A 21,256-nucleotide genomic window follows, 5' to 3' on the forward strand; every position below is an offset into this window, starting at 1 on the left:
CGCCATCCTGTTTTGTTTTACTGAAGCCACGCCCGATGCCCATATGTCGCAAAGAATATAGTAAATGTTTATTGTGAAACAAAAAGGCATATAGAAAAAAAAAGCAGATGCAAAACCTCAGTAGAAAAATGTATAAAAAAACACAACCAAAAGAAAACTGCTGCCAAGTCATTCCATTTTCCCTTCGCGACTGTTCACCTCTTACAGAGGACTCACCCCATTCTCTGGCGTGGCCAATGACTCGTACAGCTTGCAGAGGGAGATGACCCCGCTGGTCTCCTCCTGCGGTACCAGGTCCTTGCAGTTTTGGTGTTTGTACTCCAGTATCTTCCCCATATATTTGTCAAACATACGCTGGAGGCTCTCCACTTCCACCTGTACAATGGACAGTCTTCACTAACCCAACATCAGTTCACAGAAAACGAAACCATTGTAGATAAATACTGTGGGTGTAAAAGTATAAACTGGCCCTGTTTTGGGAGCAAATCTCTTTGTCCCTCCTTCTTCCACAATTGTGTGTCATCTTAATTAGCTCCTGGTTTTCAAGGTCCACTACTAAACCCACAACAGTACAATCAGTCTGTAGATGCAGTAAAGCATGCTTGTTATACTCACTGTGGAACCTAACGGGTTAATACTCTGCATTGTGTACAAAGGCTGATTGATCCTGACTTCTCTGATCCTCCCCTTCTTACCTCCTGATAAGACATATTGTGTGGAGTAACCCTGCACATGCTCAGTTTGGTGTGTATTGCTAGAGAGGTTTTTTTTTTTTTCCCCTTGGGAGAGTGCATGTGATCAGTGCAGGGCCAATCAGCACTGTCCAGACAGAGGGTCAGGGGTAATACATCCTCCTACAGCAAAATCAAAACTCCTGCTACAAGCTTTGACCAGTGCTCTGCCAAACACTGATAGAAGCCACAAGACTGCTATATACTGCTGAGGAGAAAAGGTATTTACCAGTTTATATTTACTAAAATAATTGTATTTCCATGTTGTGTGTACTGTGGGAGACCAAATATAGTGAATGCATGGTCCAGGGAGACCAGATATAGTGAATGCAGGGTCCAGGGAGACCAGATATAGTGAATGCAGGGTCCAGGGAGACCAGATATAGTGAATGCAGGGTCCAGGGAGAGCGGATATTGTGAATGCAGGGTCCGGGGAGACCAGATATAGTGAATGCAGGGTCCGGGGACACCGGATATAGTGAATGCAGGGTCCGGGGAGACCAGATATAGTGAATGCAGGGTCCGGGGAGAGCAGATATAGTGAATGCAGGGTCTGGGGAGACCAGATATAGTGAATGCAGGGTCCAGGGAGACCAGATATAGTGAATGCAGAGTCCGGGGAGAGCGGATATAGTGAATGCAGGGTCTGGGGAGAGCGGATATAGTGAATGCAGGGTCCGGGGAGACCAGATATAGTGAATGTAGGGTCTGGGGAGAGCGGATATAGTGAATGCAGGGTCCGGGGAGAGCGGATATAGTGAATGCAGGGTCTGGGGAGAGCGGATATAGTGAATGCAGGGTCCGGGGAGACCAGATATAGTGAATGTGGGGTCTGGGGAGAGCGGATATAGTGAATGCAGGGTCCGGGGAGAGCGGATATAGTGAATGCAGGGTCCAGGGAGAGCGGATATAGTGAATGCAGGGTCCGGGGAGAGCGGATATAGTGAATGCAGGGTCCGGGGAGACCGGATATAGTGAATGCGTGGTCCGGGGAGAGCGGATATAGTGAATGCAGGGTCTGGGGAGAGATATAGTGAATGCATAAGAGGGGATAAGATCTCCATGTGTAATACATAAGGGGGGATATGATCTCCATGTATAATACATAAGGGGGATATGATCACCATGTATAATACATAAGGGGGGATATGATCTTCATGTATAATACATAAGGGGGGATATGATCACCATGTATAATACATAAGGGGGGATATGATCACCATGTATAATACATAAGGGGGGATATGATCTCCATGTATAATACATAAGGGGGGATATGATCTCCATGTATAATACATAAGGGGGGGGATGTGATCTCCATGTATAATACATAAGGGGGATATGATCACCATGTATAATACATAAGGGGGATATGATCTCCATGTATAATACATAAGGGGGGATATGATCTCCATGTATAATACATAAGGGGGGTATGATCTCCATGTATAATACATAAGGGGGGATATGATCTCCATGTATAATACATAAGGGGGATATGATCTCCATGTATAATACATAAGGGGGGATATGATCTCCATGTATAATACATAAGGGGGGTATGATCTCCATGTATAATACATAAGGGGGGATATGATCTCCATGTATAATACATAAGGGGGGATATGATCTCCATGTATAATACATAAGGGGGGGGATATGATCTCCATGTATAATACATAAGGGGGGGGGGATATGATCTCCATGTATAATACATAAGGGGGGGGGATATGATCTCCATGTATAATACATAAGGGGGGATATGATCTCCATGTATAATACATAAGGGGGGGATATGATCTCCATGTATAATACATAAGGGGGGATATGATCTCCATGTATAATACATAAGGGGGGGGGGATATGATCTCCATGTATAATACATAAGGGGGAATATGATCTCCATGTATAATACATAAGGGGGGATATGATCTCCATGTATAATACATAAGGGGGGATATGATCTCCATGTATAATACATAAGGGGGGATATGATCTCCATGTATAATACATAAGGGGGATATGATCACCATGTATAATACATAAGGGGGGGATATGATCTCCATGTATAATACATAAGGGGGGATATGATCACCATGTATAATACATAAGGGGGGATATGATCACCATGTATAATACATAAGGGGGGATATGATCTCCATGTATAATACATAAGGGGGGGATATGATCTAAATGTATAAATACATCAGTGGTTCATATAGTGAACTTCGTGTAGAGCTAATCACCGTGAGGTCATCACAGAGGACAAGGGGGCACTCTTTACATCTGGAAGAAAATAGATTTCTTCACAGTAAGAGCTGTGAGAATGTGGAATAGACTCCCTCCAGAGTTGGTTGTGCCCAGCTCAGTGGATTGCTGTAGGAAAGTCCTGGATTCTTTCTTGGATACACAGAATATAACTGGATATAACATTTATAGGTAAAGTTGATCCAGGAAATATCCGATTGCCTCTCGGGGGATCAGGAAGGATTTTTTTCCCTGCAGGAGCAAATTGGATCGTGCTTTGCTCGTTTTTTTGCCTTCCTCTGGATCACCTGTGGGTATAGGATTATAACTTTTTTTTTTTTAATGGTTGAACGGGATGGACTTTTGTCTTTTTTCAGCCAGACTAACTATGTAACTATGTAACTGATCTTCTGAAAAATATTCTGGCTAGTGTACACAGCAATCCAAAGTGAAGACTAAATGGCAGCAAATGTACACCGTCATTTCCACCACGGTAAGAAGTGGAGGCATTTCCATGTTGTTTTGCAGCAATAAAGTAAAAAGCTATAAATTCTGTTTAGCTACAGAAAATAAACAGCCTCTGCTGATGCAAAACCAGTCCATGAATGCCCCACTATCAGCTACAAATCTGCTGCAGTTAAACAGCACAAAGACACAGAATATACAGCATCTTGTAACTGCCAGTTTCCTATGCTCTCTTCTCAACTACCACTTAATCCACTAAATTCAAGAAGGTTCAGTCATCCGACTAGTATCTTACCTTAGGCCTCTTCTCTAGCCAGGACTGGACATAGGGCTTCCATCCCAGGCTGGTGTGGTCGGTGTATACCATACCGCAACGTGACACTGTGGCTGGAGATGCGACAGCAAGATCTGCGACCTCAAAGAGCAGAGAGACCTGTGCACAGACAGACACACAGACAGGTAAGCAATAAGGCAGCTGCTGTAATGGCCGTTGAGTACCTGTCAAAGCAACATGCCTGACTGTAGTAAAAGACAATATCTGTCTATGGCACAAGCTTTACATGTATAAAATCTCAATCTGAAAGGTCAAAATTGTGATAAACTAGATGCTTGCAAAAGTTTGGTCTGAGTGCCCAACTATTAGACAAGTCCATCGCTAGTAAAGGTTTGCTCTGAGTACCTGTCTAAAAAAAAAAAAGGCTTATATACACTCACCAGCCACTTTATTAGGTACAGCTGTTCAACGCAAATTGCTAATCAGCCAATCACATGGAAGCAACTTAATGCATTTAAGCATCTAGACGTAGTGAAGATGACTTGCTAAAGTTCAAACTGAGCATCAGAATGGGGAAGAAAGGGGATTTAAGTGACTTGGAACGTGGCATGGTTGTTGGTGCCAGACGGGCTGGTCTGAGTATTTCAAAAACTGGTGATCTACTGGGATTTTCACGCACAACCATCCCTAGGGTTTACAGAGAATGGTCTGAAAAGCAGAAAATATCCAGTGAGCGGCAGTTGTGTGGAGGAAAATGCCTTGTTGAGGTCAGAGGAGAATGGGCAGACTGGTTGCTGCGACATTCAGATGGTAGGGTCAGAATTTGGCAAAAATTGATATAGTTTATTGGTGAAACGTGTTGTTTATTCAATATGTATTTATGTGTCAAATAAAATTTAATTTTTTAAATAATTGATTGTTTTGTATATACTTTAAGGTTGCCTTAACCTCCCTAGCGGTCTGATTATGTCCATATTTCTGTGCTCAAAGCGGTACATTTTTTTGCATGGAAATATGTATTTTTTTATTGTAGGCCTGTAATTTTTAGGAATAACTCAGTGAAATCTGTCCGAACAAGAGTCTAGTAAACATCCCGGGTAGGATAAAATTTGAAACACGAAATCATAAATTATAATTTAATAAATATTCCTAAAAAATAATAATATAATAATAATACATTTAATTCAATAATATAATCAAACCAAAAACACTGAAATCTGAAATATAGCGCCAAGTTCGCACATCGCTGAGCTCAGTCGCAGAATCGTTTTCAGTGTCTGATGAGGAATTTCCCCCACGAATCATTATCACTCAATTCTGCAAGTGGTTCTGATTTACTATCGCTGTTCTCTAGCCGGTCTAAAACCGCTTTTGACCTAAAGGGACGCTTTTTGGACGCCATGGACGTTTCTCAGTTTCCAGGCAGAAAGAACAGTAAAAATGCAGGCAGGGCGCCGGACAAAGCACTCGGGACAAAATGTATGTGAAATGGTTTGATACAGGAATGTTATACTATGTGATTTTAGTGTATTTAGTGAATGTCACTTTTTGTCAATTTCAAATTTCCCGCCATTCCGTCCCCCGTACGTCCTGACGTCGCAGGGAACGGAACCCAGATGACAGATGCCGGCATCGGCCGGAGGACATTGCCTGGGACATTGCAGGAGGGACATCACAGGAGCAGGTAAGTGATCGAGGGATCGTGGAGCAGCGCCGCAGTGTATTCCCGAGTGTAGCTCGGGGTTACCACTTGTGGTGCTGAAACTTTACCCCGAGCTACACTCGGGAATACCACCAGAGAGGCTACAAATCCCACAAAATAAGATACAATTCTCTCTATTACGGAAACAGGGATGATGGCAACCGCACCCTAAAGTTACACTGGAGGACTTTGGTGGGATCACTATGTAATCTGCATACAGAAGTGACTAGACATACACAAGCCTTCAGTAAATACAATGATGGTAAGGGATTGGCTCACCTGTTCCGGCATGGCTATTCTCTCTCCGTTGATGAGGGTCAGGACTTTATTATCATCCATGACGGAATTCATGCTTTCTATCCACAGAGTGTCAACTGGCCCATCAAACACAATCCACTTCTCATCTGGGCGCTCATCTGCAAAATTAAGTAGATCAGATTGCTGTCATTCCTCTGCATAACACGGAATGCGCCTCTTTACTGATTTCTTAACTCTCCTCCAAACCCCGTCTTCCATGTCTTGCACCGACTAAAGCTAACAAACCACATAGAAGTAAAAGTAATATATGAGGCTGTATCAGTGCTATAAAGCAGAAGATCACGACTCAATTTGTTCTCATACTAGTTCACGGAGTTGCTCGCCATTTTGTCCTATTAGTGCTGAGTTGTGTCTCAGGCTGTAATAATCTGAAATCAGAACTCAAATACCAAAGGAAGTACCTCCAAGCACCTGTTCCTTTTCTTTGTAGAGCATCCCAGGAGCATCAAAACCAGAGGTGTCACATTAACTTCATCTAAGAAGTAGGCACTTGGCTCCACCAGCCCATCGTATTGCTGGACCAGTAGGGGGGTAGGCGATGGTGGGACTGAGTTGATGTCCTGGAAAAAGCCACTATTTGTGTAGCATAACACTCTATGTATCAGGACTAGTACATTTTAAAGAGACCCTGTCAGGTCTCTAAAGAAATTTTAAAAAATGGCAGATCTCAGCCTATGACTCCTACCTTCTCTCCTTTTCACTTAACACTTCTGGGAGTGTTGGGAGCCTGTGTCCCCCACCATGAGCTGTGGTTCCTTCTGCCATCCCCTAAATCACTGCTGAGTCCTGTGGTTACATAAGGATCGAGGGAAGCATGCTGTATAGAAAGAGGTAGCATGGCTTCCACACATCTCACAAGTGGTAAGCAGATAAAAGCAGCCTCAGCTCGATTCATCCAGACCATGCCTGTTTGGAGACTCGGTGGCTCAGCTACCTCTATGTTTGCAGCATGCTTTGGTTCTGGATGGACCTTTCCTCAGCCTGCACCCTCACTGATCAACGGCATCCAACTCACCAGACCTTGACAGCCTGAACAGGGACCCTTAAGCTTTTATCTAGGATTGAAGGAAGCAACCAACCAACCACAGTACATATACAAGAACACATACATCTGGACATCCCTGAAGAGTCTGACGAGGGCTGTAACTTAGAGGACGGAGTCACAAGCCATGAGATGCTGTTTTCATTGCTTTTGAGACCTGACAGGACCCCATACCAGCATTATGATCACCACCATACCCCATACCAGCATCCTGATCACCGCCATACCCCATACCAGTGTCCTGATCACTGCCATATCCCATACCAGTGTCCTGATCACCACATACCAGCATCCTGATCACTGCAATACCTCATGCTAATGTTCTGATCACCCCATACCAGTGTCCTGATCACCCCATACCTCCTGCCAACATCCTGATCAACGCCATACCAGCCTCCTGATTACTGCCATATGTCATACCAGCCTCTTGATTACTGCCATACGTCATACCAGCCTCCTGATTACTGCCATACGTCATACCAGCCTCCTGATTACTGCCATACGTCATACCAGCCTCCTGATTACTGCCATACGTCATACCAGCCTCCTGATTACTGCCATACGTCATACCAGCCTCCTGATTACTGCCATAGGTCATACCAGTCTCCTGATTACTGCCATACATCATACCAGCCTTCTGATTACTGCCATACGTCATATCAGCCTCCTGATTACTGCCATAGGTGATACCAGCCTCCTGATTACTGCCATAGGTCATACCAGCCTCCTGATTACTGCCATAGGTCATACCAGCCTCCTGATTACTGCCATACGTCATACCAGCCTCCTGATTACTGCCATAGGTCATACCAGCCTCCTGATTACTGCCATACGTCATACCAGCCTCCTGATTACTGACATAGGTCATACCAGTCTCCTGATTACTGCCATACGTCATACCAGCCTCCTGATTACTGCCATATGTCATACCAGCCTCCTGATTACTGCCATAGGTCATACCAGCCTCCTGATTACTGCCATATGTCATACCAGCCTCCTGATTACTGCCATAGGTCATACCAGTCTCCTGATTACTGCCATACGTCATACCAGCCTCCTGATTACTGCCATATGTCATACCAGCCTCCTGATTACTGCCATATGTCATACCAGCCTCCTGATTACTGCCATAGGTCATACCAGCCTCCTGATTACTGCCATAGGTCATACCAGCCTCCTGATTACTGCCATAGGTCATACCAGCCTCCTGATTACTGCCATAGGTCATACCAGCCTCCTGATTACTGCCATACGTCATATCAGCCTCCTGATTACTGCTACATGTTGTACCAGCATCCTGATCACAGTCATACGTCATACCAACATCCCGATCACTACCATACATTGTACCAGCGGCTGGCATTTTAGGGTCTCAACTGATCTTTTTTCAAGTATATATCTCATAGTTTGTTGACTCCTTTCACACCTTTCATACCTTTCACACAGACTAAATAATATACATGGTTTTGGGTTATTTTTATGCCAAAATTGTAGCAGAATACATTTTAGCCTAAATTTAGGCCTAAGCAAAAAATTATTTATTTGCAAAATTTTATACCGAAAGCTAAGCAAAAATAATATTTTTTCAACATTTTCAGTATTCTTTCATTTATATAGCATAAAATAAAAAACCCAATGAAGATCAAATACCGCCATAAGAAAGCTCTATCTCAAAAAAATGATAAAAATGTAATTTGGGTACAGTGTTGCACGACTGAGCAATTGTCAGTCAAATTGGGGCAGCACAATGGCTAAATGGTTAGCACTTCCGCCTGGCAGTACTAGGGTCGTTGGTTCACATCCCATGCCACAACACCACCTGCCTGGAGTTTGCATGTTCTCCCTGTGCCTGTGTAGGTTTCCTCTGGGTACTCTGGTTTCCTCCCACACTCCAAAGACATGCTGGTAGGTGAATTGGATCCTGTCTAAATTGTCTCTAGTATGTGTATGTATGAAACCTTAGATTGTACTCCCCTTGAGGGTTAGGGACTGATGTGAATGTATAATATATATGTAAACTGCTGCGTAAATTGACGGCGCTATAGACAGTGGGGATCGAAAGTTTGGGCACCCCAGCTAAAAATTTGTATTAATGTGCATAAAGAAGCCAAGGAAAGATGGAAAAATCTCCAAAAGGCATCAAATTACAGATTAGACATTCTTATAATATGTCAACAAAAATTAGATTTTATTTCCATCATTTACACTTTCAAAATAACAGAAAACAAAAAAATGGCGTCTGCAAAAGTTTGGGCACCCTGCAGAGTTAATATCTTGTACTGCCCCCTTTGGCAAGTATCACAGCTTGTAAACGCTTTTTGTAGCCAGCCAAGAGTCTTTCAATTCTTGTTTGAGGTATCTTTGCCCATTCTTCCTTACAAAAGTCTTCCAGTTCTTTGAGATTTCTGGGCTGTCTGTCACGCACTGCTCTTTTAAGGTCTATCCATAGATTATGTTGAGGTCAGGAGATTGTGAAGGCCATGGCAAAACCTTCAGTTTACGCCTCTTGATGTAATCCCCCGTGGATTTCAAGGTGTGTTTAGGATCATTATCCATTTGTAGAAGCCATCCTCTCTTTAACTTCAGCTTTTTCACAGATGGCATCAAGTTACCATCCAAAATTTGCTGAAATTTGATTGAATCCATTTTTCCTTCTACTCGTGAGATGTTCCCTGTGCCACTGGCTGCAACACAACCCCAAAGCATGATTGATCCAACCCCATGCTTAACAGTTGGACAGAGGTTCTTTTCATTAAATTCTGTGCCCCTTTTTCTCCAAACGTACCTTTGCTCATTCCGGCCAAAAAGTTCAATTTTAACCTCATCGGTCCACAGAACTTGTTTCCAAAATGCATCAGGCTTGTCTATATGTTCATTTGCAAAGTTCAAACGATGATTTTTGTGGTGAGGACGTAGAAGAGGTTTTCTTCTGATGACTCTTCCATGAAGACCATATTTATACAAGTATCTCTTTATAGTGGAATAGTGTACCAAAACTCCAGTGTCTGCCAGATCTTTCTGGAGGGATCGTGCAGTCAAACGTGGGTTTTGAATTGTTTTTCTCACAATCCTGCGAGCTGTTCTGTCTGATATTTTTCTTGGTCTTCCAGATCTTGCTTTAACTTCCACTGTTCCTGATGACTGCCATTTCTTAATTACATTCCGAACAGAGGATATTGACATCTGAAAACGCTTTGCTATCTTCTTATAGCCTTCTCCAGCTTTGTGAGCGTCAACTATTTTCAGTTTCAGTTTTCTAGACAACTGCTTAGAAGAACCCATGGTGCTGATTGTTGGGGCAAGGTCAGATGAGTCTGGGCATTTAAAACCTTTGAGATTGACATCATCTGGTCTTCCCAGACGATGATTGAGAACAATCCATGACACTGGCAGGTCTCAGCTTTGCAAAGGGGGCAGTGCATGCTATAAATTCTGCAGGGTGCCCAAACTTTTGCAGATGCCATTTTTTTGTTTTCTGTTATTTTGAAAGTGTAAATGATGGAAATAAAATCTAACTTTTGTTGACATATTATAAGAATGTCTAATCTGTAATTGGATGCCTTTTGGAGATCTTTCCATCTTTCCTTGGCTTCTTTATGCACATTAATACAAATTTTTAGCTGGGGTGCCCAAACTTTCGATCCCCACTGTAAGTACCTGAAATAAATAAAGTGTGACAGTGCTGAAAATTGGCCTGGACTGGAAGGGGATGAAAGTGTCCGGAGTTGAAGTAGTTAATGTGTAGTCCTCTACCTTGCTTATAATAATCCCTGGATGAAATACTGGATTTTTGGGCTAATACTCATTGCCTCATCTTCCGGATATGCTTAACCTCCTGCGGTCCCTGTCTCCCTTCCGTGTATTCCAGTGCTCTGATGCCAGTTCCTTGTGTTGGTGGGGAATTAGGGGAAATGACTTATGTTGGGGATGTGAAGATGGTAATTTGAAGTACTGGGCAATGCTCAATCTGTTTACTTTTTATTGTGATATCTCTGTATTTCACCCCTGAAGAAGCAGCTTTCTGGGCTGCAAAATGCATTGGGCTTTGGCCTGCTGGAGTCTTGCAACATTGTGCATACTATTGAGAAGATCAAATGTATAATATATTGTATGAACTTTGTTTATTGAACTGTTGCAATGATTGTGGAGCCTGGAATTATATAATTTGATTCATGGGGATTAAATGAATAGTTTTTAATGTGTTTTTTAATTATTATTTATGCTCAAATAATCTTTGTATACTTTTATACAAGAAAACAATTTGAGGGTTATTTTGTTTTGCCGTATGATGGTGCCTTACAAGTCTTACTAAGGGAGCTTTTTCTCCTCCCTGTTCTGTATAGATACGCGCTTATAATAATCGTTCTATGGCTCCCCGACTGCTCCATTCACTTTAGAAGCAAACAAAAATTACATCTGGATATGTGGCCTCATGTACCTTTCCCTATGTCAGTGGTTCTCAACCTTCCTAATGCCGCGACCCTTTAATACAGTTCCTCATGTTGTGGTGAACCCCCAACCATAAAATTATTTACCCAGTAATTATAATTCATGAGTGTCGTTTTACCTCCAATACTGCTGCTTTCAACACAGTAGCTGCTTTCAACACAGTAGCTGCTTTCAACACAGTAGCTGCTTTCAACACAGTAGCTGCTTTCAACACAGTAGCTGCTTTCAACACAGTAGCTGCTTTTAACAGAGTAGCTGCTTTCAACACAGCAGCTGCTTTCTACACAGTAGCTGCTCTTTACACATCGGAAATATGTGTTTTCTGATGGTCTTAGGGGACCCCTGTGAAAGAGTCGTTCGACCCCCAAAGGGGTCGCGACCCACAGGTTGAGAACCACTGCCCTATGTGAAAGCAGTGGTCCTTGGCAACTGGCTGTTCAGGCACCAGCACACAGCGGCATAGAATGGCTTGCAGACAACATTGGGCTTTATTTCCTTGTTTGCAGCAGCTAACAGGATGGCGGGGGGAGTAAAGGGAAGAGATATAGAGTACAGTATATGCTGGTGTGGAGGTGGGAAGAGTATAGGCGGTTGCGGGGACTGGCTTTAAAGTGAACCTGTTACATTCCCTGCATGCCCAAAGCACGGCTTCCTTTTATGAAAAGCCCGCCACAACTTTAAATTCATATAATTTGCTGTTTTTAGCAAAAGTGGATGTACCTGCGCAAGCTGTACGCATAAGGCTGGAGAGGATTCCATCTGTCCACTCGTTGGTTGTCAGATCATATTCACCATACAATTCTCCCAGAGACACAGCCTTGGGGTTCAGAGGAAATTCCTACACAAAAGAGATCATATACAAAGGAAAAGAGAACCTGTGCTTTAATAATAAACATAATATTCTAAAGGTGCAAAACTATGGTGGGGGCAGTAAAACCTGTACTGTGTAGAGAAGGCAGGTGGGAACACCTCACGGAGAGAGGGACACCCAATACTCTCAGGTGGACAGGAACAGAGTTGGGAATTATGGCAGGCAGATCTCTCTATTGGAGCATTTAAGACATAAAAAAATCTGACTGACTTGACTAGACAACTTATAACTTACATATCTCTTTTGAATACCATAATCTGCATTACGCCAATTAATGTTGAAAACTATATTATTTAAATGACGGGTCCTCTTTAAGAAACCAAAGGAACCAAAATCAAAGAATCAGCTGGCAATTTTGAACTTTGCTGGCCACTAGTAGTGTTGGGCTTCATGTTCGAGTTGAACCTAAGTAACGGTATGGGTGTTCGGCGAGCTGTTTACCCGCCGCGCCACACAATGCATTGCGCCCTGACATTGTGATTGGTTAAAGCAATGCACCTGGCTATGTACCGCATACTCATTCACATGGGGGGGATCTGGGATCCAGATTCTAATAAGCCCCCCTGCCCACAGACCCCTACATCGGCAGCCCAGGGTTGTAGGGAAGAGGCCCTTGTCCCCATAAAGATGGGGGCATGTGGCCTGGTATGGTTTGGGGGGAGAGGGCGCTTGCTAGTCCCCCCCCTTTTCCTGACCTGCCGGCCTGCATGCTGGGATAAGGGTCTGGTATGGATTTTAGGGAGGATCCCCACGCCAGTTTTAAAACAAATGGTGGTGTGGGGGTTCCCCTCAAAATCCAAACCAGACCCGAAGGGCTTGGTTTGGATGGGAGGAGGGACCCCACATCGTTTTTTCAAAATTTTTTTAATTGTCGGGCAATGATGACAATTCTTTTGACATTTAACTGTCAGCAGGGAACCCCACTGATGATGAAACATGAAGGAATGTTTCACTACTAAAATACCGCATGACTTCATAATATATCTCATGCCGGATTTTAGTAACTGAACGCTATCTTACTCCATACTCAGATGAGCTAAGAAACAGCTCAGTAAATTGTTCGTGTTCGAATTTCGCGGTCGAACATTCTGTAGGTTCGGATGTTTCGACCGAGAACTGAACAGGGGGGTGTTTGGCCCATCACTAGTCACTAGTAAGTTCAAGCCGGCTACTCGGTGAGATCCATAAAATACGAATCTTTATTGGCTACATTCTAAAACACAACTTGATCAGACTAACGTGACAGGCGAACTCATTATTCTGACACACGTTGTGTTTTATAATGTAGCCAACAAAGATTTGCATTTTATGTCCAGCTTGAACTTATTATGGATTTTGTCATTTGAGTGTGGAGACACACAGTGGTACATGCAATGATCATCAATACAATGAACAAAAAAATGTCAGTGCTCACACAATATAGAATAGGATGGTGACGATTGGCTACATTAAAGGAATAAGTTAGGACTGACTGTACAATGGATGTGGTGACGGTCAAAGAGTCAATATGTCCATGAGATGGTCAAAAGGAGGAAGATGCAGACCAAGGAACCAGGGCACATGGAATGGAACTGGCAGATCCTCATCAGGGATGGTGAGGATCCAGTGCAATGGATGTAGTGACAGTTGTAGAGTGCAATGGATGTAGTGATAGTTGTAGAGTGCAATGGATGTAGTGACAGTTGTAGAAGCAGTCAATGCATCCTTGGACAGAGCAGAATGAGGAAGGGATGGACCAGAGAAACAAAGCACCTAGGATGGAACTGGTAGCTCCTCATCAAGGATATGGGGGATCCCTTGAAGACAAGCAGAAGAGAATGGAGGGAGCCAGGTCAAGGTGAGTAAAAAACACGTAAACTGTACTACAGAAGACTTACATCTAAAACTCCTTCAATCGGCATGCGGAATGAGAAGGCAGACAGAGGAGCAGGATCGCAGTTCACTCTGATGGATGGATCGGTGACAGCAGCATGGCCAGCCGCTGAGTCCACAAGTGGCTACCTCCATGGTCATGGTGCTGTCACCGATCCATCCATCAGAGTGAACTGCCATCCTGCTCCTCTGTCTGCCTTCTCATTCTGCTCTGTGGAGACACACAGTGGTACATGCAATGATCATTAATACAATGAACAAAAAAATTCAGTGCTCACACAATATTGAATAGGATGGTGACGATTGGCTAAATTAAAGGAATAAGTTAGGACTGACTGTACAATGAATGTGGTGACGTGGTCAAAGAGTCAATATGTCCATGAGATGGGCAAAAGGAGGAAGATGCAGACCAAGGAACCAGGGCACATGGAATGGAATTGGCAGATCCTCGTCAGGGATGGTGAGGATCCAGTGCAATGGATGTAGTGACAGTTGTAGAGTGCAATGGATGTAGTGTCAGTTGTAGAGTGCAATGGATGTAGTGACAGTTGGAGAAGCAGTCAATGCGTCCTTGGACAGAGCAGAATGAGGAAGGGATGGACCAGAGAAACAAAGCACCTAGGGTGGGACTGGCAGTTCCTCATCAAGGATATGGGGGATCTCTCGTAGACAAGCAGAAGAGAATGGAGGGCACCAGGCCAAGGTGAGTAAAAAACACGTAAACTGTATTACAGAAGACGTACATCTAAAACTCCTTCAATCGGCATGCGGAATGAGAAGGCAGACTGCTTCTACAACTGTCACTACATCCATTGCACTCGATCCTCACCATCCCTGAGGAAGATCTGCCAGTTCCACTCTTCTGAGTGTGGAGACACTCCAACCAGAGCACTGATTCTAAGCCACAAGAAGCTGAATCTCCAGTTGAGCGTGGGTATTATTTGTCTACTTTGCTGGTCACTCACCCGCACGAGGTTATAGTTTGTGTCTCCGTTGCGGTGCAGAGAAGACAGCGCTGACTGCAGGCATCGCCAGGTAGTGGTCTTCCCGCTGCAGGTCCTACCGACGATCATGCAAGAGTGACGGGAGGATTTGGTTTCATACAGCTGGATGACTTTTGTAATGGTGAACGGTGTGATCTGGAGGCCAGATAGACGCAGTTCCTGCTCAATCTGCTCCCGGAGCTGTCACAAAAATAAAAAGGAAAAATGGCTTGCATGCAGTGTTCTATCTGTAGTTATACACAATATGAAATATACTTGACCCCCTGGGGGAAATCTTATCAACAGGGCCGGCATATACAGGAAGATGTTGACTATAGCTAGCTCACAGTCAGGAGCTTTAACAAAAATGTGTGAAGCCGTACTTCAATGTAAAACCTATCCCTGATGCTCAGGGGTGTAACTACAGATCAGTGGGTCCCTTAGCAAAATTATGATGGGGCCTCCAGCAACCCTCCTTACTGGTAACCTCCCTAGCGGTCTGATTATGTCCATATTTCTGTGCTCAAAGCGGTACATTTTTTTGCATGGAAATATGTTGTTTTTTTATTGTAGGCTGTAATTTTTAGGAATAACTCACTGAAATCTGTCCGAACAAGAGTCTATCAAACATTCCGGGGATGATATAATTTGAAACACGAAATCATAAATTATAATTTAATAAATAATCATAAAAAATAATAATATAATAATAATAAATTTAATTCAATAATATAATCAAACCAAAAACACTGAAATGTGAAATAGAGCGCCAAGTTCACACATCGCTGAGCTCAGTCGCAGAATCGTTTTCAGTGTCTGATGAGGAATTTCCCCCACAAATCATTATCACTCAATTCTGCAAGTGGTTCTGATTTACTATCGCTGTTCTCTAGCCGGTCTAAAACCGCTTTTGACCTAAAGGGACGCTTTTTGGACGCCATGGACGTTTCTCAGTTTCCAGGCAGAAAGAACAGTAAAAATGCAGACAGGGCGCCGGACAAAGCACTCGGGACAAAATGTATGTGAAATGGTTTGATACAGGAATGTTATACTATGTGATTTTAGTGTATTGAGTGAATGTCACTTTTTGACATTTTTAAATTTCCCGCCAGTTCCGTCCCCCGTACGTCCCGACGTCGCAGGGAACGGAACCCAGAAGACGGATGCTGGCATCGGCCGGAGGAGATTACAGGGGACACTGCAGGGGGGACATTGCAGGAGCGCAGGACAAGGTAAGTGCTGGAGAGATCCCGGAGCAACGCTGCAGTGTATTCCCGAGTGTAGCTCGGGGTTACCGCTTGTGGTGCTGAAACTTTACCCCGAGCTACACTCGGGAATACCCCCAGGGGGGTTAATGATTGTAACAGAAAGTATGTCCAAATCAAGGACAGGTAGTAGAAGGGCTGATAGCATAGTCAGTACACTAATTGGGATCAGTGCTGGGAATAGAAGTTGTTGGGGGAATTAAGCTAGTTCCTAATCATGATTAAGCGCTATCTTGAGCATGAAACATGTTATATCTTGCTTTCCCACTGCTGCGATGTGATGTGTACACTGCTTTATCTTCCATAAAAGCATATGAGGCTGTCCTGAACCCTTTCTTTTTGGATGCTTTATAGAGCGTACAGTCCAGGGTACTAAGTGCCATTTCTGTCTGCTTCCTCATTCCTCTGCTATCAGCATGAATCACTTCTGACAAGTTTTCCTGACACCAAGAGAAAATTGGTGACGGGAGGGCCCAGCCTGTGATTGACAGCCTGAGCTCTGTTCTTGTGTGCTGTGTGAAGAGGGTGTGTCCCTCCAATCAGTTCTCAGAACTTTCCTTATTGAGTGTAACTTCAGCTCCCCGCCCCTTGCTTTTTAGAGCTGAGAGATCCTGTGTAAATTCTGCACTTTTAATGGATTTAGAGCAGTGGTTCTCAACCTTCCTAATGCTGTGACCCTTTAATACAGTTCCTCATGTTGTGGTGACCCCCAACCATAAAATTATTTACCCAGTAATTATAATTCATGAAGTGTCGTTTTACCTCCAATACTGCTGCTTCCAACACAGTAGCTGCTTTTAACAGAGTAGCTGCTTTCAACACAGCAGCTGATTTCTACACAGTAGCTGCTCTTTACACATCGGAAATATGTGTTTTCTGATGGTCTTAGGGGACCCCTGTGAAAGGGTCGTTCGACCCCCAAAGGGGTCGCGACCCACAGGTTGAGAACCACTGATTTAGAGGAAAGACGGCTATAGATAAACAGGTACAACTTATGTAAAAAGATTTTTTTTTCATCTCTGTGTATCACTGGATGCTAATCATTTCACTGTGTGTAGATAATGGTTTATAACCGCTTTAGGCCTCATTCGCACCATACATGCAGAAACACTGATGGGAAAACCGCGCAAATTTCACTTGCAAAGACACGAGTTCACGTCGGTTTTCATGCCCGTTTCAGTGGATTTTATACACATTGCAGATTCCTGCGCAAAAAACTTTATGTGATACTAGTGTTGTGGTGTGAACAGGGCACATTCACACTGTGCCCTTGCAGAACGCGTGAAGAAAGCGCATGTCGCTGTACATGGTGTGAATGAGGCCTAAATCTGACCTCCAGCCTTTCCTGGAAGGCTGGAGGTTGAAATGACTTTCTCTGATTTTACTGCACACTGTGAGCTTCTCGCATTGTGTATTAGAAGCTGCAGCAAGCCAGATAGAGACCGCCACATTTTCTCTTTGGAGGACGCTCAGTGTCATCCAGCTCTTTCGTCTTCAGCCTGTCCTGGATTAGATTTCAGTGTGCTTTGAACCATGGAGGCTCAGCATCACATGTGGGTGTTATCTAGGCCTCCTGTATGAAAATACAGCCTGCCTAGGAACACCCATTCCTCCAGACTGACATCCACCCCTCAAGGCATTCTGATAAATGCATATCAGGTCTGAGAGCTCTGGAGAGGAGTACTGAGCAGGGCACTGTGATGTTTTCAAGAAGCTATATACTGTCCCCTCAGCCTGCATTGCATTGAGAAGAACAGAGACCCAGTGATGACAACACTGTACGTAATGGAAGGACCGAGGAAAGCGAAATATAAACAGATTAAACTTCAGATTTAAATAAACAGAATACACATTATGTATGTTTTTATTTCCTGGGCTCACCTTGCCATAATCCACTGACGGTGCGTCTATGCCCGGGAAAAGATCATGCATGATTCCGCTGAATAGAGGGAGGTCCACAGAGGTGAGTTTGGCCACGTTCATGTCTTTCATCGACATGATGAGAATCTGAGGAGACAAATGGTGGGAAATGTGAATTAGCACTTCTGTCAGGTAGGAAGCTGAGCAAAAAAGGTTTCTTCAGCTTCATTCTCTGTATTTCAATATAAAAAAAGAATGAAGGAGTGTAAGTGGGAGCTCTCATAGTACCCACTGACAGGTGGGAGGAGCTGGGAACACAAGTGCAGAATCTGACTGTAATCCCTCCAAAAAAATAACACCCATTGCCATATTAATAAAAGAAAAAAACCATTTACAGGACTTAAAGTGGAACTCCACCTTCTCAATCAACATGGACTATTTTCAATCCTTATGCTGCTAGCATTAGTAAATACAAAAGAAAGTATATCAGATTTGCTTGTTTTAACCCTTTTTTTCACGTCTTCAGTTGCTTCCTGGTTTCTAAGCCTAGGCAAACTGTCATACACCCCAGGAGGGGGGGAGGGGTTTTCTCAGCTAAGCACACCCTCCTGCCTGCATGCCTGAGCAGAGGGATTCCAGGAGGTAAATACTACATGAATCACCTGCCCTTACTCAAGATGGCCACGGCCAGAAATGCTAGGGGGGTGTTTTTCAAAGTGATTTCTCAGCAAAATAAAGCACAGAGATATGGATGGCTGGGGGAGTTGGTTTTGGATATTAAAAATGAATTAAAAAGCATTTTTGGCTTGTGGTGCTCAGATGTGATGTAGTTCCACTTTAAGGATCTGCTCCTATCAGTTGGGTGCCAGATACCACAGCATACCTACTGGAAGTCATGCTGCGATGGGTCATAGTTACATAGTTAGTCTGGCTGAAAAAAGATATAAGTCCATCTAATTTAACCATAAAAGGGAAAAAAAATTATAATTTTATACCCACAGTTGATCCAGAGGAAGGCAAAAAAAAATGTCTCAGGTCCTTCCCCTTTACCTCTGATGGTGGGTGGTCCTTCCTAAACTGGGTGGCACATGATAGCTTGGGCTCAGAGGAAGTAGATTGAATGATGCTGGCTGTCATTCAATTCAGAAGATTAAAGTGGTTGTAAATCTCAGACTTGAAATATGAACAAAGCATATCCCTCTATAGTGTGCACTTGTCTCAGTTAAGATCACTAAGTGTGAATTTTGTTCCTCCACTATCAGCATGAATGACTTCTGACAAGTTTTCCTGACACCAAGAGAAAAAATGGTGACAGGGAAGGGACCTCCAGCAGATTGAGAGTCTCAGCTCTGTTCCTGTGTGGAGGGGGTGTCTTTTTTACCTCCAGTCAACTCTCAGAACTTTCCTCACTGAGCTCTGTAGTGTGTAATTTGAGCTCTCCACCCCTTTTTTTTCCTGAACTCTCAGACAAGCTTTATAAATTCAGCACTCTGAAAAGGCTGTAGAGAGGAGAAGACTGCAGATAAACAGGTACAACTTATGTAGGAGAATTTGTTTCATCTCTGTGTATCACCTTAGGCCAGTCACTTCACTGGATATATGAGAGGGCTTACAACCACTTTAAGGACTAGTGGCAGGAGAAAATACTTAATTATGGACAGCTCCAAAATGAAGGTAAGTATTGCAGGAAAAGCTATTTGTATTTGTAATTTTGCGGGGATGTAAATATTTACAAAAACATTCCTATGCGGAGTTTTGCTTTAAAATAATCAGCCACTAAATGGATGAATTAAAGTGGTTGTAAAGGCTGAAGGTTTTTTACCTTCATGCATTCTATGTGTGTGTGTGCAGCATCTCCCCCCCAGCCCCTTCAATACTTACCTGAGCCTCATCACGATCCAGCGATGTACACGACAGCCTCGGCTGTCCCAGGTTTCAGCCTTCTAATTGGCTGAGACAGCAAGTGGGAGCCATTGGCTCTTGGTGCTGTCAATCACAGCCAATCAGCCAATGAAGAGAGAGGGGGTGGGGCCAAGTCACAGCTTCGTGTGTGAATGGACACAAGGAGCAGCGGGTGCCCCTATGGCAAGCTGCTTGCTGTGGGGACACCCGACAGTAAGGAGGAGCCAGGAGAGCCTGCAGGGGACCCGAGAAGAGGATCGGGGCTGCTCTGTGCAAAACCATTGCACACAGCAGGTAAGTATAGACATTTTTTATTAAAAAAAAAAAAGAAAGAACCTTTAGAATCTCTTTAACTACAAATATGAACGTATTCCTATTAGTCAATAATAGCTGCAGATAATAAATCATATTTGTCTTCCTTGTATTGCTTTTGTTTATCTTTAACATCCAAGATCTGACATAATCTGGCATTTTTAGAAACCACAAACACATTTGCGCTCCTCTCACCTCCTCGTCGGACAGATCTGGACGGAGTCTACGTTTACGCCCGGCATACCTCAGCAGGGAGGTCAGAGCTCGTAGGCCGAAGTCATAGTGGTCCTGTTTGGAAAGTTGCTGAACAGCCAGAGAATATAAGGTGTAGACCTTCTTAGCCAGGAGCTATAAGAAGACATAGAATGACTGTTGGATGGTCCTACAGAAATGTGACCGCTGTTTGTCCCACCATATGACGCACTGATGGTACCTTGCAGTTACTGAAGCCTTCTCCAAATAGAATGATCTCTGCGATAAGTGTGGAGTCTGGAACCACCATAGAGATGGGCCTGAACATGGACTTGAGGTTATCTGGGAGCTCAGTCCGGCCTGCATAACCTGTGACCAGAAGAAGGTGTCAGTGGTAGAGGAACATAAGAGGAATTGCCATTGAGTCTCAAACAAGGACATTCTGGAGGTGTCATCAGCCATCATGATATGTGGGCTCAAGTACAAATTGTTATAAACACTCATTTTGAGATTTAGCCCCACAATGTGTGAATTTTTCTTTTCTTTTTAAGTGTGGAGTCTGGTACCACCATAGAGATGGGCCTGAACATGGACTTGAGGTTATCTGGGAGCTCAGTCCGGCCTGCATAACCTGTGACCAGAAGAAGGTGTCAGTGGTAGAGGAACATAAGAGGAATTGCCATTGAGTCTCAAACAAGGACATTCTGGAGGTGTCATCAGCCATCATGATATGTGGGCTCAAGAACAAATTGTTATAAACACTCATTTTGA

At 43.6% G+C, this 21,256-nt stretch overlaps 1 protein-coding gene across 1 annotated transcript in view; it reads right to left on the reverse strand.

Annotated features, from left to right (window-relative positions):
- Positions 1-21,256, reverse strand: part of DNAH2 (dynein axonemal heavy chain 2) — a 426,940-nt gene that overhangs the window by 154,939 nt on the left and 250,745 nt on the right. Inside the window, exons 39-46 of the mRNA XM_089688974.1 lie at positions 20,727-20,854; positions 20,489-20,641; positions 18,101-18,226; positions 14,937-15,155; positions 11,949-12,066; positions 5,699-5,835; positions 3,739-3,876; positions 217-375 (exon numbers count right to left, since the gene is read on the reverse strand). Of these exons, the coding sequence (XP_089545100.1) occupies positions 217-375; positions 3,739-3,876; positions 5,699-5,835; positions 11,949-12,066; positions 14,937-15,155; positions 18,101-18,226; positions 20,489-20,641; positions 20,727-20,854 (1,178 nt within the window). The remainder of the gene's footprint in view (positions 1-216; positions 376-3,738; positions 3,877-5,698; positions 5,836-11,948; positions 12,067-14,936; positions 15,156-18,100; positions 18,227-20,488; positions 20,642-20,726; positions 20,855-21,256) is intronic.

The sequence above is a fragment of the Staurois parvus genome, unplaced genomic scaffold (genome assembly GCF_062004578.1).
Source record: "Staurois parvus isolate SC_StPar_1 unplaced genomic scaffold, SC_StPar_1.0 ptg000463l, whole genome shotgun sequence".
Classification (NCBI taxonomy): Eukaryota; Metazoa; Chordata; class Amphibia; order Anura; family Ranidae; genus Staurois; species Staurois parvus.